This window comes from Rousettus aegyptiacus, unplaced genomic scaffold (assembly GCF_014176215.1).
Source record: "Rousettus aegyptiacus isolate mRouAeg1 unplaced genomic scaffold, mRouAeg1.p scaffold_m13_p_6, whole genome shotgun sequence".
Classification (NCBI taxonomy): Eukaryota; Metazoa; Chordata; class Mammalia; order Chiroptera; family Pteropodidae; genus Rousettus; species Rousettus aegyptiacus.
The window spans coordinates 56,376,629-56,399,252 of NW_023416309.1; the positions used below are offsets into that span (position 1 = coordinate 56,376,629).

Genomic DNA, 22,624 nt, shown 5'->3' on the forward strand with positions numbered 1-22,624 from the left:
CCGTGAAGTCACCAGGCCACACCGAGCCACGCTGAGCCTGGCCCAGCAGCACAGAGGCTGGCCGGCCACGAGCACGTCACGCCGAGCCCAGGCCCCCTTGCTCGGGGTTTCTTACCACTCTCTAATTAGGAGAGGATGGTGCTTAATCAACATTGCAGAGTTTTGTCTCCCAGTTTCCATCAGATTTTAATTATGTGTATTTTTCCTTTCATGAATAAAACACTTCCAGACATTTGCAAAGATACCAGGGATGGGAACGTAGCACGGGGCCACGCTGGGATCTGTAGGAATTATCTCAGAATTCATCTTTGTAAATATCTTAATGCAAAACAGAGAAAGTCCCGGAAGTTTAGGAAGTGAAAAAAGATGGTCCTGATATACAGCATCTTTTATATGCAGAACGATCTTAGGTAAGTGGAGAACAACAGACCTCGGTGCCTCCCCCCCCCCCCAATTTCCTGTTAGCCCCTCCCCCACCCTGGAGGCCAGGCCGTGTCCACCGCGGCCAGGCCTGCTCATCTCGAGGACGAGGCACAGGGCGCTGACCGAGGGGGCTTGGTGGTGGCAGAGGCCTTGGCGGGAGGTGGGGTGCGGTGGAGTCTGAACAGGAACCAGTTCCAACAGGTGAGGGGCAGGGCCCCGTGCCTGGTTAAAACCCGCCAATCTCGCTGGCTCTTACCTTCACAAATTCTGTCCAATCGCTGTCGCTTGACTTTGTGCTTATCCACAAGGGCCATTCTTTATCGAACTTTGCAACTCTCTGATTCAAAAGGCAAAGCGGTCCTCTAAGAACTTAGGGGAGCTCGCGGGAGTCTGCGGGCATTACGGCACTATGGACCCTGCAACAAGGAGAAAAGAGTCCTTACTCTCTGGACACCCGGGTGGCCCAGGACAACAGGTCACTCGGGACTTTGCTGCCGCTCTCCGCGAGGGGCACGGCCATCTGGGCGCCGTTCCGCTCTCTTGGACGCGGGGAGACGGGGCTGCTCCAAGCCCACCGTGCCCACCTCCTTCCTGCGTTCTGCCTGGGGACCGGAAGCAAGGGAACACACACCAGGCCACGGTCACTTGTTTCTACCGCACTAAATGGCAGCGTCTGGATCTCCGGCTTTTAACCTCAGGGCTGTGAACACCAATTAAAGACCAACCTGAATCATAGCAACTTGTAGTCCAGTGCTGGAGACCAAGCCAGTCGGCTGGGCCCGCCCTGCCCGTCTGTGACCCGTGGAAGGGGCAGGCTCATGGGCCAGTGGGACCAGGCGTGTGGGGGCAGTCTGGGGAGACTCTGGCCTCGTTTCCTGCTCAGCCTCTGTACCGGTGGAGGTCACAGGTCATGACCCGCAACTTCCAAAAGCCCGGCTTTTGACCCATTGCTGCAATCTTATTTTAACAACCACCACCAAACACACCTGGAACAAGCTGCCCTCTGTTACCCAGCAAATGAGGGGGACAAAAGTGGGGTTCCGGGGTTGAGAACGAGGTCTGTGGTCATTAGTTACGCAAAACGATGGCAGTCACTCTGTCCAAGGCCAGAATGCACGTCTGCCCAGGGGACGGTCCCGACCTTCTGGCCGATAGCGCCTGATGTCCCAGCAGGGAGGCTGCGAAGGCACCCCGCAGATTCCCAGTGACAATCACGTGGTGCTTTTTAAAGAGGTAGGCAAAAGCACAGTTTCTGATCACGTGAATGCCGAATGCAACGCCCCGGAGACGCCAAACCCTTTCCAAACCTGGGATGCTCCCCACACCTGCAATGACCGCGCTGGGTTCGTGAGATGAAGGTCATCCTCAGGCACGCTGGGTCGTCACCCGGAAGAGCGGGGTGGAGGGAGATGCAGAGAGGCACATATTTTAAATTGCTGGACCTCATGAAAGGCAATCACGCGAAGGGCGGGCGTGCGTGTGTGTATGCGTGCGTGTGCGTGTGTGTATGCGTGCGTGCGTGCGCATGTGTGTGCGTGCGTGCGTGTCTCCTAACTCGGAGACGAGCATAACAACGTCAGAGAGCTAGGACCTGCGGACCCGAGCACGTCGCCTGTGCGGCACTAGCAGGCTGGCCCACGGCTCGGCTGCCAATCCCGCTTGCTCAGGTCCCGCGCTCCAGTTATCCGAGCGCATGTGGCCTCTCCTCAACCCCGCAGTGAGGCCAGAGCCCTGCCTTCGCTGCCAAGTCACGGGGCTGAGAATTAATTAGTTAATATTTGTCGAGTGCCTTAGAGATGAAAAACGACGGCGTTTTCGTCTGAGGCGAGAGAGGTTCCACACCCTCCTCCTCCTCCAATTCCCCAAGTGAGGCGTAATCATTCTTTTTGCTTTCCTTTGAATTTTAATTTGTATAATTAGATGGCTTCCTGAAAAATTGATCAGTAGGACCTCGATTATGCAATCAGAGGAAGGAGCAGGCATCGGCTTACACAAATCGTCTGCGTCCTACTATTTAAAATTTTTTAAAAAAACGTGCCCGACTTCTGCGTCAGGCTTTTCGGAGGGTGGGGATGGGGGTAGGGGGGACACGCTCTACGGCTGGCCCTTCTGTGGGGTCCCTGCCGGCTGTGGCACCCACCCATGTTTCACCCTGGGATGCTGACAAGGAATTCAGAGTCGCAAGGCCACCAGGCCGAGTGAGCCTCATCCAGGCTTCATGGCAGCAGCCGCTGGTTCATGTAGCTTCCATCCCTCCCGCAAAATTTATTCTGAAGCAAGAATGGATGAAATGTGACGTTTCTGCCCTCCAAAGGAGCGAGGTGTTTACAAGGACTTGATCGCCAGGACCCCCCCAGGTCACACGGACGAGGCCTTCCTCGGAGCTGTGAGCCGCGGTCGCCGGCGGGCGTCCGTGCCAAGGGGATGCCCGCACCTGGCCATCCACACGGGCCCCGGGCTCCCGGGCGGCGTCTGCTACGAAGCCACGCTCTGCCTCCACGTCATGCGAGACTCCACTCATAAATCACGACCGACCGACAACGGTCAACGTTCAACCACAAATACATACAGGAGAAAAAAAGGGGGGAATGTGTTCTACTCTCCCACTCTGCCGAAACCGGGAAAGGCCAAACCATGCGGGTGCTGGTGCTGGTGGGAAGAAAGCTCTAGAACCTTGCAGGATGGTCATGGAGAAGCGGGCTCCACGGCTGTAGTGTGGGGAGCAGGCCACACGACAACGTGCCACCTCTCTGACATGCAGATTACTTTGAGCTGAAGGCGAGCGAGACCCAGCAAACTCAGGAAAAACTTCTGCCTCCCCGTTGATTAGCGAAATGAATTTAGATGGAGGGCCTGGCCCGGACAGAGAGCTGTGACCAGAGGTAACTTGTTACATGGATGACCCATGTGCAGGGCAGGGCGAGCATCTCATTACCAAACATCTGCTCTCCGCACCATCCCGAGCCCCGCCCTCCCCCACTTGGAGCCCCAGGTCCCTGTCCCATTACTTAGCTCAGGGTGGCCTCTAAGCCTCAACTGTCCTCACGTCTCACTCACATTTTCATGGGGCTTTTGTACATACAAAATGAAAATGTTCTCTCTCCTGTTAATCTGTCTTATGTCGATGTCATCATTAGACCAGCCGAAGAACCTAAAAGGGAAGATGGGAAACCAACTTCTCCTTCTCGGCACATGGTGCCGAACGGCAGGCCCCGAGAGCTGCTCGAGCCTCCCTTTGGTGACACAATCCACCGACACCAGCCCCCACCGCAGACTGTCATTCCCTCTGGCTCAGGCTGGAGGTAAACCTCAGCGAGACTCAAAGGTCAAAAGGCAAGTCAGGTCTCTTCATAAATAGGAACGGCGCGCCCGCGCCAAACCTCACCAGCACACAACACAACACTGCCTTCTTCCCGAACAGAGGGGCGCCGAAGCCGCAGGGCCGGCCACAGAAAGGGTCATGTTGTGTCGGCCCGAGATGAGGGCTCCGATCTAGGGCCGAAACGTTCGGTGCCAGAGAATTCCACCCGGAGAAGCCTGCCGACTGCTGGGCAGAAGCTACGGGCGGCGAAGATTCCGGCCCGTGTGGGTTTCAAAGCGGAGCACGAGATTTAAGAAAAGGGAAAACAGAAAGAACCGCCCTCGTTTTACAACCACTTGCCTGGATTACTCCACACAGAACAGAAACGCCTCAAAGGGAGGGCAAAAGAGACAGGAGGGCCTCCTCCTCCAGCAGGGTCCGAAACCCGGGCAGGTGAGTCTCACCGAACAGGACCACCAGCAGCCCCCCGCCCTCCGGCCCGGAACCAAATCGCGCAGTGCAGAAACCCAGGCCTCGCTGCCGCGCATTCTAAAATCTCAGAACCGCTTTTAACGTGTCCCCAGTTTCTTTATTCTAGGTTCCCAGGCTTCATAAAGATGGGGCAGATGAAGAAATTTACACAAGGTAATTGATGTCTTTCAAAAGGAAAATTCTTCTGTAACCAGTTAAACATGATGACAGCCTTCAATTCTTTTAAGGAAACCCACTTAGACATTATGCTAATCAAGAGAGACCAAGCTTCCCGATATGCTAACAAATTGAATTATCACAGGGAAGCCAGCACCGCTAGCTCTGGAAGGGAACCCCTGAGTCCTCAGAAGCTCGTCCCTGCTAAACCTGCGGGGAGGATGGGCACAAACTCTGGGAGGCTGAGATGATGGCTCCGAGCGGGGTGGGCACCGGGGCGCAGCCTCCCCCCGCCTCCAGAGCCCAAGGTCCCCACACGGACAACACCTGTCCTCTGGGCTCCCCGCGCCTCAGCCTACGGACTGACCTGCCTGGTGCATCGACAGGGTCGCTCACCCCGGACCGTGGGCGGCGCCTGCTGGCAGGGCAAGGCCCCATGGGCGGGGTGCCATCCAGTGTCCCCGCGGGGTGAGGGTGTTTTAACAGAGCCCGGAGAAAGCCGGCCTGCTGACGACACCCAGAACACCCTCCATGACTCTGGTCCCAGGGGCAGCCACGGGCCTGTGGGCTGCTCTGAAGAACCTGTTCCAGAATCTTCAGAAGCCAAACAGGAACCACAGATTCCTGTCTCAGGAAGACAGCCGGACAGAATCCTCAGACCTGCTGACCTGGGTTTCGTTCTGCAAGCTGTATCTGAAGAACACATTAAAATCCACATACAACAAAATCGATGTTCTACAGGGGCCTCGGATCAGTGGGGAAAATGCTGGCCTAGCCTCAGGCTAAGGAGTCAACGTAAGGCCACATTTAATAAGAAAAATTTCAGAACCGCACTTTAAGGAAGAAGACGAAACTCGGAAGGGAAGTGAAGCGTTTGTGGGAAACGAACTTACGGGAGCCAGTTTTGCAGAAGTCCAGAAGGCGCTGCTGCTCCTGGGCTATTTAACTTAGAAGCTTCTGGGCGCATTTAGGTTTTCTAGGCAAGGTGAGACACAGGCTTCAGGTGTCATATAGCACGGGAAGGTGTCCGGGGAAGTCCCCTGCTTCCCCAGCCCCCTCCCCCCGCCCTTCCCGGCGGCCAGCAGATGCCTTCCATACACACTGGATGGAGCCTTGCACTGGTTCCTGGAGCCTCGTTCTGCTTCCTGGAGCCTGTCCCCGCCATCCTTCTGCAAGTCTGGGGAGCAGAACTGTTTATCTTCCCCCAGAGAATGCCCGGCAGCCCAACCCTAGGGTGGTAAGGTCACACCCTGGTCACATGCCCTCAATCAGTTCAAGGGGCCCCGGGGCCCCACCCTCTGATGTCCAGGGCTGACGCAACACAGGCCGCTCCCGTGTGGCCGGCACAGGTCCGTCACCGTCTTCCCCACCCGGAGGCCCGGCGGGCTGCACGAGTCAGATGTCCATGGGCTTTAAAAAGGCACCACCATCTCTACACCATGTTACGGTGGACCCCGAGTCAACCACCCACATTTCTGCACTGGGACATGTTAATACACACAAAACAAAACTATCCTCTCAACAATTCAGGCCAGATCAAAATCTGCCACCAGATGGGTCACGAGAGAATCCAAGTTTTCAGAGCTTTTTACAACTTGGCTGTGCAGTAAGGAACTGTGGGCCTGGGACACGGTTCCTTGCATTTAACCCTCACCAAAACATTCTCCGAGGCTCTGAAGGAGACAAAGAAATGAAGTGCGAAGGCCCTGTAATATCAAAGACACAGAAGAAGCGAGTCTTCCAGCGCGTGGGGGCCCCAGGCATGCAGAGGGGTGTCCTGTGCGGTCAGTGGCCACCACGGGAGGGGGCAGATGGAGGAACCACGCTTCCACGAGACCGTCTCCGTGGCCAGGGATGCTGAGTGCACCCTCCTCTTCTCAAGGTGAGCGCACGGAACTGCACCTCCTGGTGTACAACAAGAAACGGCAACTTCTAAACGCTCCACGTGTTCAGGGCGATCATCGGGGATGGGCGACTTGAGCAGACACAGTGCCCAGCGCTCCTGGGGGATGTTCTATGTGTCCCGATGCTAACTCAACCCGGCGGTCTTCCCGCGCCAACGAGAACGCCTGTGCTAAGAATCTTCACACACCTTTAAAGCGCCAGGCTTACAAATAGGCTTTGAGAAGAAAAAACAATCATTTTAATAAAGTATTGTTTATAAAAATAAAAGCAAAACGGAACAAGAGTAATAAATGCAAATGAACTTCCATTCAGATTAAGAGGTGTAAGCAACACCGTAGATCCCCCGTGTTGGGCGCCAGGAATCAGAGACACACAGGTCGACGGTTCCTTCCCCAACCTTCTGGCCCTCGAATCTCCTTCCCCGGCCTAACGGCTCTGACGTGCCGGACGCGGTGAAGGGGACGAGCATCCCCAGGTTCTAGGCAGACAGAGGACACTCATCTCCTGCTGTGTACCGAGTGCAAGAAGTCACAGAACGTTCGCACCTGAGCGAGCGAGAGCGAACACCCTGAGACGCGGGCAGGGCGACCCCCACCCAGCACGGGAGGTCACCCCCGGCCCGAAGACCGCTCGTGGCCGCCGCCCTTGCCGCATGCATTGGCTGCGCCCCAGCGCACGGGAAAAGCGGACTCCTGGAGGTCATGTGACAAACTCGTGCTTAACTTTTAAGATACGTCATCTGTGGAATGGTGCGTGTGCGTGCGTGTGTGTGTGTGCACGCGTGCGTGTGGGTGTGTGTGGAGGGGGAACAGAGACGACTTAATATCTTTAAGGCAACTTCAGGTCATTCGGCTTATTCTAATATATATGAATTGTGCTTGTATTTAAATGTCTCATAAGAACAATTACAGGAATTAGATGGTTATCAAAAATAGCAACGATGAGATCTTAAATTTTTAGAAATCTTAACGTTAGATTTTGAAGACGTTGCTTCTTCACTTCTTGCCGCCGGAAGGCCAAGCTGCCGTCTCGGCTGCTCGCGAAGCCAGTGCGGTGTGGAGCCCACGGGCCGCAGCCCTTCCCGGAGCAGGCCCCTGGGAGGCCTAGTGCCCAGCGATGGGGCCCTTCGGCCGGCAGAGGGCACTGCGCGCCCTGCACGGCCTTCCCGAGGCTGCAGGGGGAGACCTGGGCTGCTTTGCTCATCTCTATGCCAACTTGGACTCTACGAGAACCTGGAGCAAGAGAGACCATATGCTCCCAGGAGGAAAGGCCTGAACTGGTGTCGGGGCGACACACGGTGTCCCCTCGACCTCAGGATGCAAAAAGGACGCACGTCTCCAATCGCCTTGAAGAAGAGATCAGGTTTAGGCTTTAGGACGGGGACGTGCAGGGGCCCTGCCGCTTCATCTCCGGCCGGCAGCTGAGGTCCCCCTTCCGGAGCTGCGTGAGCCGAAATTCCGGCAGAGCAGAGGCGGGGCGGGTCACAGAGCCGGGAGGCTCCCTGCCCCAGATAGGGCCACAGGCCACCCCGAAGGATGACTCTCCATTGCGTCCTCGCTTAAAGATACATCAACGAGGAATGAGCCAGTGATGAAAAAGGACCACTTGGCAGAGACGTCGTTCCTGAAAGAACCGAGGTGGGACTGGGCTTGGGTCAGTCCGGGCGTCGGCGACAGGCCGCAGCCGCTGGGGCCCCGCGCTTGCCCGGCCACCGGGCAAGCTCACCGTGCTCACCCGGGGCGCTCGCCGTGAAGCTCGGGGGACCTCGGAACACACGGCTTTTACAGGAGACGCTCACTCGGAGAGGGCGGGGGGAAGGAGTGGACTTTCACAGCCTCTCCAGGACCCGATTCTGGCCTGCAGTGCCCGCCTGGAGGGACAGCCCCTCTCTGGGCCCCGCGGCCTGGACCTCGCGCCTTTCGGCCACCGCCCTCCGCCTGCCTGGCTGACTGTGCAGAGGGAGGGTGGGCTGCTCTGGTCTTTTCTGATGGCCAGGGTCTAAAAAGCCACTTGTTCCCTCCACGCACAGGGCACCCGACAGCTCTGGCTGGAGGATGAAAGGAGGGGAGGCTTGGTCCCCCAGTGCTGAAGTGGGGGGCCACGCACGCCCCGCCAACCCCACCCCCACACCATTTCTAAGCCCTGGCTGCTAAGCAGAAGACGCCCCTGAGCTCATTCCTGGCCCGACCTGGCAGGCGATGCCTTTGGGAGACCTCAGGGCGTCCCACCTGGGCTCCGAATCTGCCTCCTCCAAGAAGCCTCCTGGGTAGCTCTTCCTGCTCTGCCTCTGATGCCAAAGCCCCTCCCCGCCTGGTTCCAAACCACATCTGGAGGGACGGCTCGCTTTGACCTCGCGGAGGACGGCACTCTGTACTTCAGGGTGGACAGTCCAGCCAGCCATGCGGGCTCCCTGGTGGCCCAAGAGAGTCTGAGAGGCCGGCGGGCATGGCCCGGGTCAGAGGCAGATGCGAGCGGGCCTTCGGGCTGGTCCGGTGGAGATAAAGATATCAGTGCGAATGATGGACGCCTGGGGTTCTCTGCCCGTTTTCAGAAGCAAGTGTCTGGAAAGATTATCTCAAAGGCAAATAGCAGGAAGAGCTCACTCAAACCCACCCACCTGCCTGAGCGCGCAGGGACCCAGCCTCCCAAGTCCAGCCGCCTGATGGACCAAACAGGCGCCTGAGCAAATCGGCTCAAAATCTGCAGCCCTGCCCGGCCCGCCCGCAGCTCAGTGCGTCTGAATGGGCCGGGAGGGGTCCACCCTTTACTTCCCACGAGGTGTTGCTGGCACAAAGGAGACACACAGGAAAGCCAGCTCGAACCCCCCGGGAACGGCGCACTAGAGTTTTATGACGACAGATCTTCCGCGTCTGGGACTTTACAGATATCAACACTCCACTGTCACGTCTCTCTACAAAGGAGGCCACTGGGAGCCCCGGGGCTCCCCATCCTCACGCGAGGGTTTGATGGAAACGGTGAGCAGAAGCCAGAGCCATCTCCAGGAAGGGCCGTTCTTCCCAGACGCTGGCTCTTCAACCCGAGTCATAGAAAGGAAAACCTCGATGTCGTACGTAGCTGTATGACATGGAACATAACGGCTGGCAGTTGATGCGTTTTTGCTGGACACGTGGATGTTCGCGTGGAGGGCAGGGGGCACCATGCAGACCCCGGCGGGTGTGGGGGAGGTGGGCCGGCAGCCGCTCCCGGAGTTAAACCGTCCTCTTGAATTATTTCGCCTGCTCCGCAGTGGCCTCCAGGTCTTTGGGGGTGTGCGTGAGGGAAGCAGCGGCATTTTTACATTTATTGTAGCTCAGTATGTTCTGAGCTTTGGCTAAAATATGCCTTGGTGTAGAGAGGTTGTTGGAACTGGGTAGAGGAGGAGGAAACGCTCCCCGTGAGACTTTCCCAGAAGACAGGAATCCTTACGCTGCCCCGGGTCCTCCCCGGCAGGGCCCGTCACCTGTCGCCATTCCAGCTCAGCGGCCCAAGGGTCCCAACTTTACTCGGGATCCTGCTGAGTAACTCCTGACGAGGTGATGCCACCGAGTGTCTGCTCGGAGCTTATTCCCGGGGACGCCGCACACGCCGGGGCCCCACGGGACACGAGCGGACGGGAGGGTGGCCCTGAGGAGCCGAGGCGTCAGGACATGGCGTTTACGTCCCCAGACCGGACGCTGCGTGGACACGGCACGAGACGGCGTTGCGTGTCCTGCCCTGGCCGGACCCCGCTGCGTCATCGACGGGGGCCCAGGCTCCACCTCAGAGCGCGCGCAGGTGAAGAAGGGGTGAGGCTGTTTTTGCAAAGGCGGGGGGGGGGGGGTGAGGCACCTCTGGGCTTCAGAGGCAGCGCCTCAGGTGAGGCCTTGGTGAGCAACTCCCACTTCCCGGGAAGGCAGGGCTCTACCCACCCCCCAGGCCCCGACCTGCTGAGGTTGGCCTCAGGGCATGAAGGTCTGAAGATTTGGGAAAAGGTGAGGAGGAGAATGGACAACTTCACAGAGATAGAGAGAGAGAGAGAGACATTTCCTGACTCACACTAACGGGAGCCAAACCACTGCCCTGTCTGTGGGGCAGGGTCACTGGCCAGTGACCTGGCACAGTATCCGACCCTGCACAGGACCCCTAAGGCTGCAGGGACAGGTCTTGATGACCCGCCTCGCTCGCACAGGGAGTACCCAGACCCGGACCTCAGGGACACGTCTGCCAGCTCTCCACCACACCCCGTGGGGTGCCCACGGCAGGCATGCCTAGGAACGGGGGGCCAGGGGGTGTGAACCACGACCCTGCCCCCAGAGGCCTGTAACCGCCCCCCGTCTCTGCCTGGGGTGGATCCCCTCCTCGCTGTGGACGCAGGAAAGAGAACACGGCGCAGAGCCTGGCGGGCCCCACCTGTCCCCCGCTCACGCCGCGCACTCGCGGCCTCCAAGACGCAGCCTGGAGTCCAGGAACAGGGGACAGGACGTCCCTGCGAGAGGGCGCCAGGGCTTCCGTCTTGGGCGGCCCTCGCACTCACGCTCCCCGGGGAGGCCGGGGACGCCAACCGCCATGCTGTGGGCTGCCGTTCGCAGAGGCCCTCGCGGCAAGACCAGAGGGTGGCCGCTGACCAACGGCCGTCGAGGAGCCAAATCCTGATGCCATGCAAGTGGCCTCGGAGGAGGACCCGGCCCCGGCCGAGCCTGCCACCCCGGCCGACAGCCTGGCCGCGGCCAGCCAGGACCCCAGCTACGCTGTGGGCTCCTGAGCTGAGAACATCCTGCGGTAAGGTTTTGTTGTTTTAAGGGTCTAAGCGTTGAGGTAACTTGTCCCACAGCGACAGACAACTCACGCGGGCTTCCCCGCTGTCCAAAAGCGGACAGTTCCTACGAAACGTGGCGTAAGCCAACGTGGCGTCAAGTGAAGAAGTGTTACCGCGCGTGTACACAGGAAAAAGTTTAAGCGTTCCTGGATCCAAAAAACAACCTGCCACATCTCACCGACTAACGCCCGACACCTTACACAGCGTGAGCTCGGGGCGATCGCGGCGCGGGCCGAGCGGGACCAGCTCGCTGCAGGGCAAACGCTGATCGCGAACCCTGCGTCTCGGCTTTTTCGGTAAAAAGCAAGAACCTCTTCGGGTTTCTTTCCGTGAGCAGAGCAGGGGCTAACAATGCAGGTCCTTCACAAACGCCCACCGAGTGGCATGCACGGGCTTTTGACAAGCGGGGGCCATCTGCACAACCCTGTACCCGATCAATCCAATCTCCTATGGTCACCGGAATAGGGCAGCTCAACAGGAAAGATAAAAACGAGAACACATTTGAACCCCAACGGCACCCACATTGCCTCTAGGACAGAGAATGCTAACAGAAAGCCACCAAAATGCTACACGTCCCCAGCCGCCCCACGCCGAGGCGAGGCCCGTGATCCGCCCCGTTCTGCAGACTCCCGGGCCGGCAGGTCTATGGGCCCGTGATCCGGAGTGTCGCCTGTGACTGTCTTACCCCAGATGCTTAAAATAAATCCCAGGGCTGTGTTCAACACACAGACTTAACCACGGCCCCCACGGGGTCTTCACTTTGACTCCCGCACGCCCATAGATCCGGGGACATTAAAAATATCTATCGGAGACCAGGCCCGACATTGAGAATGCAGCCTCCTCGACCACCCTCTGCACGGCAATTCACTGCTTAAACAGCCCTTTGCTTTCTGAGGCTCAGAAGTGGTCCTCGAACCGTGGCGACTGTGAAAGCTGAGCTCTTCAAATCAGAAGAAAACAGGACACAGGTGGCGTGAAAGGGAGTCCCGGGGCTTCCGAGTCCAAACGCAGCACATTCTCGCACCGCAAAACGGCGGGCGGGAGCTCTGGGGTGCCGGCGAGCCCCCGCCCGGAAGCCAAGAAGGGGCGGAGGAGGCTGCAGGTCGCTGGGGGCGCGTGCGTGCAAACACACGCTCATGCACACAGATCGCACACGCTTTTGTGACCTTGGTTTCTTGGGAACCGCGGCGTTTTTGGAGAATTCTAAGTCTTGGGAAGTTACCAAATCCAAACCGAGGCCCTCGCAGAGAACCTGAGACTCAGCAAGTCCAGGTCATTTCTGGCCCGTGTTTCTGGTCCCTCCCGCACCCTGCAGATATTGGCACAAATATCTGGAAGCCCAGGAGCCGACCTCGGCGACATCATCAGCCAGGTTGGAAGTGTGATGGCTACATCTCATTTAGTCACACCCACAGCCCCTGAACCACAACTGAGAGCCACCCGCCCACCACCCCCAAAGGCGGCACTGGCCAGACCCAAGAGAGGAAACGCCTATGCAAACGGCATTTGGGGCGCACCCGCAGACTAGGCCGAAAGACAGATCAGCAACAGAAAGGAAAACTGGACTGGAAGCTCGCAAAGCAATGAAGTCCAGGCGGAAACATCTCCACCCTGGCGGGGGGCTCGCCAAAGAGGGGCCGAGGGCCGAGCCTCCCGGGCACAGCCCCTGATGGCCGATGGCCGGGACACTTGCGCCGCCGTGAATGACGTGATCGGCTGGCGGCGCAGGCACTGTTGTGAGCGGTTTGTGAGCGTTAACTCACCCGACACACACACACAAACACACACGCACACACACACACACGCGCGAGCGGCCGGCGGACACATTGTGCTGCCCTGCATCCAAGAAGTAAGGCGTCTACACCGCGGGGAACACGACCAGCACGACCGCCCATCTCCGTCAGCAACCCTGTCCTGAGCGAGGCTTTGGGTGAGTCCCCAGCACCCCGGGTGCTCGAAGGGCAAGCCCCACCACAGACACTCTTCAGAAGAGGGCGCTCAGAGGCAGTCACCACAACCCAGCGCCCTGGGGAGGGGCGGGGACTCCAGGAGTCGGCTGGTCTCCTCGCCGTACTCCGTGTTAGGCTCCCGTGAAGGCTGAGACCCCAACGCCACCTTCCTGCCTTTGGAACAGACACGGCGGCTCTCACGTGAGAGGCGCCGGCCACGGAGGCTTCGGCCGGATCGCTCCCATGGCAATGACTTGTCCAGGCCGCACGGGCACAGTGAGGTGTGCCTGCTGGGGCCCCACCTCCCGGTCACACCCGCGGCGCGACCCCCAACGTTCGACGAGGGGCCACCGCGGCACCTATCCACACGCCACGCCTGCAGAACCTGGAAGGCCTTCCTTCCGCCGTGGTGACACGTCGGGTCCTTCACTGCGCTCTTGCCTTGCGAGTCTCCGCCACACCTTTTCTGCAGAAGCCACAGCTTCCCTCTGCTCCCGGGGCACAGGGTAGCTTCTCACGGTGCATCTGCCCAGGTCTGTGGAAACCCGGACCTGGAGTGGGCTCAGCTCCCCCTGCCCAGGTCTAGGGGGCAGAAGAGAGATGGGCGGAAGCAGGAGCCAGCGTCATCTTATTCTCAGAGGGGGACTCGGGAAGGGTTAAATGAGTTTTAGAAACAAAACTTATGAAAATGGTCTCAAAACAATTTGATGAGGTCAGCGAGAAGAGAGGCCTAATGACACTTGTAAGAAAAAACATCTGTTGGTGTCGAAAGGTCGGCAGGAAGTGAGTGGGATTTACGGGGCTCTGACCGGCCAGACCAACACTCCTAGAAAGAGACACACATGGCTTAACTTAGCCCGGAGGAACAACAGAAAACCCCTTTCGATTGTCCTCTCGGCGGCCCCCACCTCCCTCCGAACGAGAGGCCGAGCTCTGAGCCATGAAACCCGTCTGGGACGGGGACTGGCAATTAGCTCTTTGTTCATTCACTGATCAGCCACGGAGGCTAAAATATTCCTGATGAGCAGTCTTTGGGGAATGACAGTCCTCTTGCTGTGTGTGTGCATCTGTGTGTGCCTGCGTGTGTGTGCGTGTGCGTATGTGTACATGTGTATGTGTGCGTGTGTGTGCGTGTGCATGTGCGTGTGTGTACGTGGACATGTGTGTGTGGCCTCTCTGGGACCCAGAATCTCCAGTTTTTCTTTCTGGCTGGGAAACAACTTGGGTCACTTGAATAGCAAAAGCTTCAATAAATCCATCATCACAAAAACCAAAACACGAGGTTTCTTTGGAAAAACAGGAAGTGCTGGTACATAGCATGGCTTAAAATAGGGCCAAGTTCATCTGCTGACAAAACCCCAGCCTCCAACGCCCGTTGGTCTGATTTATCTGAGACCCGACTTACCTCTCAATCCTTCAGGATCCTGTCCTGTTCCCCCCGGCGACAGGCTGGCCTGGTATTTGTTAGTGCCCTGACACAGGTCACACAGGTCTGGGGCCTGGTCGGGCTTGGCCTGCTTCCTGTCCGCCAGCCCCAAGGAGGGTCTCAGAGAAGCCGGCCCCCCAGCACGGCCCCTGCAGGAATCAGGCCTGGTGCTTTTCATAGGCTGGGGGCCGCTTCGGGCGCCCCATCGGAACCTCGGGAAGCGTGGAGACCTTGGTGTTCTGGACTTAGTGTTCTGCTCGTTCTCCGCTGCTCTGCGGAAGCCCTGGCCATGGGGCTGAAACTCTCGGGCTACGACCTGAACCGAAGCCCTACACGGTGGCGGGCAGAGCAGGGTGCCGGCTCCGTCCACAGCCGAAAGACTGAGCCTCTCTCCTCCTCAGGATCAGGCATGAAAGCAGCCAGGAACGCAGGTTCTGTTCTTCCCAAAGGCACCCCCTTTACGGAACACAGGCACAAGGAGACTCCCCGAGCAATGTCTCGGAACGTTCTCCAACGGACGGACAACGTCGTCCCCACGCACGACGCACGCAAAGCCTGCACGCGACACGCAGCCCCGCGTCTGCCGCGACGCCTCGGGGTGCCGCCCCTCACGCCGGCCCCCGTCCGCGACCACCACGTCCTTTCCCACTCATTTTTGCCGCGGCTCTCCTCTCACTAACCACCGAGCACCGGGAGGAGGTGCTGCCGCAGCGCGGCACGGGCGAGCATCGTGACGACGCCCGTCGCGACCCGGGACCTCACGGCGCGCACGGGAAGATCGGGGAACCGCGTTGGCCGAGTTCTCGCCAGAGTCCGCCGCCCACTGGTCTGCGCCGTGCGGCGACCCCTCCGCCGGCAGGGAGGGCGGGCAGGGGTGGCTTTCTGCACATCGCGGTCTGGGCTCCCGTATTAAGTTACCTCTGTGCTCAGCTGCTAACCGCAAGGGGCGTTGGAAGGAAAAAGCGTCCAGGCTCCCACAGAAAACGCTAGTGGTTTCTGGATTCTGGTGTGCTGTTGGCTTATAGAGAAAATGGGCTGCTGACGTGAAGAATAAATAGGAGGCGTGAAATTTCATTTCAGAAATGAGAATTAAAATTCAGGTATGTGGACGACTACGAGAAACCGGGGGGGGGGGGGTGGGGCGGGACAGAACACATAACTCTGGGGGAAAAAAACGATTTAGATGAAATTTAGCACGGCTGCAAGACCCACCACCGCCAACCCAGCCCGATTCACAGTTCTCCTGGGCGAGGCCACAGCCAGCACCCGTTCAGGTGGCTCCACAGTGTGTGACATCGTGACATTTTAATGCTGCCGTCGGAGACATGCCAAGGGCATCAATGGGCATCCACGCTGGGGCCGACCCCTGCTGGGCCCATCTGGTTTCCTGCCCTAGCAGCTGGGGGGCAGCTTCCAGGGGCCATTAGAGCCTGCGTCTGGGGCTCACCGCACGGCCAGGAGGCGGGCCTGGGGGTCTGGCTCTGCTGCTCCTCTGGGCAAGACCCGTGGCATGAAGTGGGGCTCCGGGTGGACCCGGAGGCCGTCGCCCCCCGAGCCTGCTCCACCGCCCGCCGCACTCTACTCCGGGTCCTTCCCTACCGGGGGCCAGCGGCGCGGAGGCCCGGTCCACAGGAGCGCCACCGCGAAGCACTCATCGAAGTCGTTCTCTTGCAGAGCGAACAACATGGACAACCCGAGCGTATGCGGCAGAGTGTGGCTGCTGCCCGCAAGCACCGCACACGGCCGCCGATGTTCAGGCCCCGCGCGTGATCCTCACGGCCGCCTGGCACGCCCCGCCTGGCACGCCCCGCCGCGGCCTCGGGATGGAGGCCAGAGCACGAGCCATTGGAAATCATCTCGGTGCAAGCGCTTTTTTTTTTTTTTTTTCCTTCTTAAAGAAAAGGTCTCAAGTGACTTTCAAATGGAAATGCAATTTTCTTACCGCGACTGGTTGTGCCAGGCCACATCCCTGCGACGCTCAGGCCCCTGAAGGGAAAGTTCTGGAGCCTCAATCTCCGATCTCCGCCTGCAGTGTGTGCAGGGCACCCCTCGGTCCTGCAGAGGGGCCTGAGTGAGCGCGGCCGGTGTGGGCAGAGCTGCGACCGAGCCAAAAGGAGATTGCAGATGGAGAAAGAACTTTCTCAGGAAAGGCCACCACCTGCACGGAGACCATGTTCCCCTGGAGAGAGGCCCCCGCCCCCACCAAGGGGATGCGGGGTCTAGTCCCGGACTGCGGCCCGCAGTCAGAGACCCCCGTGACCAAGGGGTCAGGGGTGCTGAATGAAAGGGGTTGGGGAGGGAGTGCAGTCTCGCACATGTGAATGCTGTTTTCCCTGTTCTAGAATCTTCCAGCCTGGCCTGGAGGTGAGCCCAAGAGCACCCTGCCGCCAGACCCTATTACATCCAGGTTCCCCGTGGGCCCCGTAACCCTGAATTCTCACGGGCTCCCGCGGAGGCTAACAGCCCGGTACGCACCATCTTGTTTTCACTGAAAACAGTGTTCCCGGGACCACCCCAACGGGCTGAGCACAGACGCTGTGTTCCACCAAGGCCTTGGCACGGCCTAGGGATGTTTTCGGGACTCAGCAAATCGCTAAAGCAAACATCTTACTCTCGTCTTTTGGGACGGCCAAGCGCTGAGGAAACTCTTCCCAACGGGCCTTTCCGGGGAAGTGCCCCCTCTGGTGGAGCCGTCCGCACCAGGCACCCCGTTTGTGGGAAAGCTCTGCAAAGCTCAGGACCCGGGGCTGTGGGACCCCCATGTTCCTGAGAGGGGGTTTCTGTCTCAGGAACCACCCTCAGCAGCCGGGGGCAGGAGGGATGAAGGGGTGAGGGGCGTCTCCCCCTCCTCCCTGTCCCCAGCTCCGAGGCACAGCCACTGTCTGAAACCAAATACCAATTCTCTTCGGCTCTGTTGGAGGACGTGCCCCCATCCGTATCGGGGTGGCCTAGGACTCAGCCACCAGGTGACCAGGGGCCTGGGTGAGGAGAACAGTGCTATGAAAGCAAAGCCAGGGGCGATGGTACCAGAGGAGCAGAGGCTGGCACGCCTGGGCTCCTGCGCACGCCAGGGCGAGGCCACCGGCCCTCACCTCACGGCCACGACAACCGCAGCAGCGTCGCTGGGAGAGGCGGCTGTGTCGAGAGCAACAGCCACACGTTTGAGAGCCCTGGGCACAGTCCTCTCTGCGCTTCGCAGGTATTAACGCGTTCTTCCCGACAGGCTTAGGGAATAGGGATGTTACCAACGTCGTTTCAAATGACGAAGCCGAGGCCTCGAGCAGAAAACCACCTGCGGAAGGAGGCCCAGCTCCGACACCCGAGCCCAGCGGCGCCTTCCACTCGGGCCACACTCACAAGCCTGCGGGACGGACGGTGCCTAACCTCACGTGCATTCGGTTCGAGTTTTCAAAGGGCTGGATGATCGAACCACGTGGCCGTGCAGCTGCGTCCTCAGAGGGAAATGGGGGTGGGACAGGGGGCGGCTGGGACCTGGAGTCTACACCCCTCAGACCCGGATCATCAGACAGAAGGGCGCCCTGAACAAGAAAGGGGGGGTGGGCAGAGGTCACAAATTGTTGACTTCTCTTCGGTGCGACAATGCTATTTTTTCCACATCCTTAAGCGAAGGAGTCCGTGTCTTCTAGGAACACAGACTGGAATGTCTACTGATGCAGAGCCGAGGGCTCGGGTTTGCTTTAAGATAGCCTGGTGGGGCGTGTGGGGGATGTGCGCAGAACGAGGCTGGGCTGGGATGTGGGTGTCCCGTGCGCGGTTTTCTCTGCTTTTGTTTCTCTACATTTGCCTGTAGTTTTTTTTTTTTTTTTAAAGCCCTCCACCTGTAAAATGGGGGTGTCGTCGTCCACTTAGTAGAGCTGCCGTGGGGGGCTCGGGGATGCGGACGCGAACTGGGCGCACCGTGGAGCCCGACGCCGGCAGCCCCTGCGTCGTCCGGCGGCCCTGAGGGCAGCACGGTGAACGGACACGTGTGCCTGGATGTTGGTCCTGAGGTTCCAGGCAGACCGGGCAGCGAGGCTCGAAGGGTGCCTCCGGCGGCAACGCCGAGTACACCGCCCGGGCACCCGCCTCCACCCGGACTCGCGGCAACGGCCCGCGCCGGCCGAACCGGGACGGAGCAGAGCGCGAGCTGTCACGCTGTCCCAGATGCCTGGGGAGCCAGCGCGTGTCCCTCCGAGGGACGCACACGGTGGATCGCCCTGGCGGGTGGGCACAGCACACCTACTAAGAAAGGCAGGCAATTTCTTAGTCCACAAACCGTGTGCATGGGCCACACACGTGCCACTAGGCACGCCACGCCCCAGAGGGCAGCAAACGTCGGCTCACGGCCTAGCCTTGGCCAGACGAGGAGCCCCTAAGAGGTGGCAAGGGCGGTGCGTGACGAGACCTGAGCACGTCCGTTCGCCCCGCAGTCCTCAGGCAGAACCCTTCTCGCCGCAGCAAACTGTTAAGTGCCTCTCGACATACACCAAGGCAGAGGGACGTGCGAGGCCTTTGGCTTCCCACCAGCAGTAAAAATTAATTGCCACATAAAATTGCTGATTCCTACCAAATGAAGCTCTACGATTTATCAACTCACGGATGGCGCGAACTCGATGCTGGCTTAAGTACGTCACCTGAGTTATTGCTCTGTTTGGGATCAGTGACAGCTTTACTGGGAATGGAAGCTGTGCAAATTCATTCGCATAGGACGAACTTCCCGAGCAAACAAAGGCATTAGGCAGACAGGGCTCCCCGGCAGCCCCGTCATACAGATTCTCAGAGCCGGAGGATGGGGATCCAACGGGGTCACCTGCAGTGGAGCCATCACAGCCCTCCCAGGCCGAAGCTCCACCCTACCCAGGGGTGCTGCCCTCTGACACCCTGAAACCCTGGCTCCCCAACCGTGGTGATTTAATTATCCAACTGCATCTTCCTGCAGGAACCCAGTTATTTAAAATGCATTAAAAAATAAATGACTGCCGATTACCCTTTTATTTTCATCCAAGGCAATGAATTTATAAATAGCTTATATGGTATAGCGGACAACTGACCGAAGCACGACTCTGCAAAAGTCAAGAGATAGTGACTGAAGGAAACACCGAGCTTTCCAAGGGCGGAAGCCACCTTCGCTCTAGCTGGAGGCTGTGCGTGGGGGTGGGTGGGGCTGGGGGTGAGGGTGGAGGCAGTGCGTGGGGGTTGGGGGTGAGGGTGGGTGGGGTGGAGGCAGTGTGTGGGCCGGCCACTGGGTAGGCTATTGTAAGTCATTCCCTGGCCCTAATCCCATTCATGGGCAGCAATGGGCTGGTCTTTCTCCAAGGACACAAGCAACAACTCCTTCAAGCTCAGACCTTGGGAGGAAAAAACCACCTTGGGGCAGGCTTAGGGGCAGGGTATTCTCAGAGAGAACACTGCGAGGGTCATGGACCCTTTTTCAAAGGGTAATAAATAAGCTCTAACACTCAAGGGAGATGCACCCCACTGAAATTTAAGAATTTCAGTTACATTAAAGCACCAGGGTCACAAATCCACGTGTAAGTTTGCTTCCTTTTCTGTTTATGTTCAGAGTGGATACCCTGAATCCATTTTAATATCTCATTCATAAGGAGACTGTGAAACAAAAATCAGGTTCTAGTTTCCCCGACACACTGGGAGAGGCTGTGAGCATCCCCCCTGGCGAGGGCCGTTTCCGGCCGTTCAGGCCCCTCCCCGCCCACGGAGTGAGGAACTGGGGATACAGCCCCAGGTTTGTGGTCAAGGTCATAGGAAGAGGAAGAAGAATGAAATCTTTCTGGTTTGGTGACTTAATTCAAAGCTGGTTTTGTTCTTTTGTTTCTTGGCCAAGTTTTACATATTTAGGGTTTGAGTTTCACAAGGTTCCCTACCTCACTGGTTTTAGTACTTAATAAGCAAAGAATATTCTCTAATGATTGTTCTAAACACCCCCGCAGGTAACTATAGCTGTGCCGCGTAGCATGTGACATGCTCTGAGAACACGAAAGCGGCTGTGGGTTGGGGATAAAGCGTTCGCCACCAGAAGTGCACGGAGCCGTCCCCACTGCCACGGGCGCCCTGCAGAAGCCGGGAATCAGACAGGAGGCTGCTCCCGGTCACCCAGCCATCTGACGACTCAGCCGCTGGGAGGAAAATGGGTCCCGTGGAAACACAAACCAAACTCACAGGGAAGGACACTCTCCCCGTCTCTCCTGCCACGGGCTGCCCTCTGAACTTCCCCCTCCAACTCTAGTATGTGGTTCTTCCAGGAAGGCCAAGCCACCACCTGAACCCAGTGAAGTCCCGCGGCTGGGCCAGTCTGCCTGCGCCCCAAGGCCAACACAGGCTCGCGGACGTGACGGTTCACTGGGCCGTGCAGTCAGGAGCTGCAGCCGGCCCTCTGCAGAATCAAAATCGCTTTTTAAAATGTCACAATGTTGCCGACGTGCATCATGCGCTTAGGCCCACCCACGCTGCCTCTGTACTGAACAAACGCAGACATTTCTTTGGTCATTATTCCCTAAACAATATAACACGACAACTGTTTATACTGTGAAACCACATTCACGCTGTATAAGGTATCATATCGTAAGGAATCTGGAGCAACCCGAAGATATTCCAGAAGTTTCCACTACTGTGATTCCTGTGAACAATGCTCTACTCCCCTGGCCAGTCTTTCTGGCTCCCACGAGAAAGTCTGTGGTGACCCAAACGAACACCAGGGCCACTGAAGTCCTGAAGTCCTCCGACCCCGAGGTCGGGGGTGGGGTGGGAGTGGGGGAGGGTCCCTCGTGCCCTGTGGACACCAGCCACGCACGGCAGCTTGTCACCGCTGCCCAGGTTTCACCTCCAAAGCCTTCTTCGCTAAAAATCACACCCGCAAGCTGGCCCCACACGACCCATCCGCAACCCGGTCTACTCCCGAGAAAACCACCAGACGAACCACCACAGGGGGACGAGCCTGCAAAAGGCACAGCCCCGCGGCTCGGAACCGCTGAGGTCGGCAGAGGTGAGCGGAGTCTGTGGGGCGGCCACAGCTCGGAGGCGCCGACGGCGACCTGCGACCACGTGGCGGGGTCCTGGGGCAGACGGCGGGCCTCGGGCGCCCGCACAAGGCTGGAGTGATGTGGGCGCGCGTCGGCCTGTTCACGGCCACATGTGCACGGTGTGGCGTGGACGTTGGGGCGGAGGCCGCGCGCGCTCTGGGATGCGGGCGTGACTTTTCTGTAAAGCCAAGCGCTCTAGAAGACGACGTCCATTTAACAAGGAAAAACACTGCTTCTCCATGTGCCGTTTCTCAAACGTCTTACCACTCAACCTCGGCCAGTGTTTCGGCTGCGGAAACATGGTATGCGTGTCCGGAAACACGGTGGCCCTTGGGCGGCGGCGCATGCTTGCCCTCCGTGTCCTGGGTCACCTTGGCCCCGTCTCTGAAGCTGCCAAGTGCAGGCTCAGCCCCCGCGAGTGTCCAGGCGCCTCGGAGGGCCTCGCCCTGCCGCCTCGGGACCCACGAGGCCGGCGGCATCGGAAGACACCTGCTGCTGCGACCCAGGTGCGTTCCACCTCGCCCGTGTCCAACAAGAGGCCAGAAAGCACAGTGAGGGAAACGACTGCCTCGGATGTCAGCCCAGCCACGTGGCAGCAGGCACCCCTAACCCGACCCTCCGGGGTACACGGGATGCTTTGTGGCAGAGCCCGGGTCCTGCCCCAAAGACCTTCCTGGTGTGAGGGACACATATCTGCCCTGTCCACAAATGTCCGCTGAGTCCCCGCTGGGCACAGGGCAAGCACCACAGACAGGGTGACTGTCCCCAAATTCAGGACTCTGACATGTCACCTGCACTTAAAAGAACCTAAGCTATGCACAGAGGGAGCATCAGAAACCAAAGGGAAAAGTTCATTTGTGTGCAGAGGCCCCCACGCCCCTTCTCTCAATATAGTTAAGCTGTAAAAATCTAGGATGCAAAGAAAAAATCGTTCACATCTTTGTAGCTACGGTTTATTGACTGATGAAAATGGGAACTTCTCCCAAAAGACAAGGCACACGTTTTAATGGCGGACGAAGCACAGGAAGCAGGCGCCAGAGAGATCAGCGCCTCCCACGCGTGGGAGGCCGAGTGCGCCTGGCCCGCGAGGGAGGCCTGGGGCCGCTGCTCCTCTCACAGGGCTTCTGCGCCATCTCTCCG

At 58.7% G+C, this 22,624-nt stretch overlaps 1 protein-coding gene across 4 annotated transcripts in view; it reads right to left on the reverse strand.

Moving 5' to 3' along the window:
• The window catches only part of CTBP2 (C-terminal binding protein 2), a 133,683-nt gene that overhangs the window by 33,516 nt on the left and 77,543 nt on the right, over window positions 1-22,624 (reverse strand). For 3 of the 4 annotated variants that reach the window (XM_036222640.1, XM_036222641.1, XM_036222639.1), the window contains one exon: window positions 680-839. In XM_036222640.1, coding sequence (XP_036078533.1) covers window positions 680-737 — 58 coding nt within the window. In that variant the 5' untranslated portion in view covers window positions 738-839. Of the gene's footprint in view, window positions 1-679; window positions 840-5,265; window positions 5,349-5,474; window positions 6,904-22,624 lie in introns of those variants that run through there. The other variant, XM_036222642.1, reaches the window with a different exon arrangement.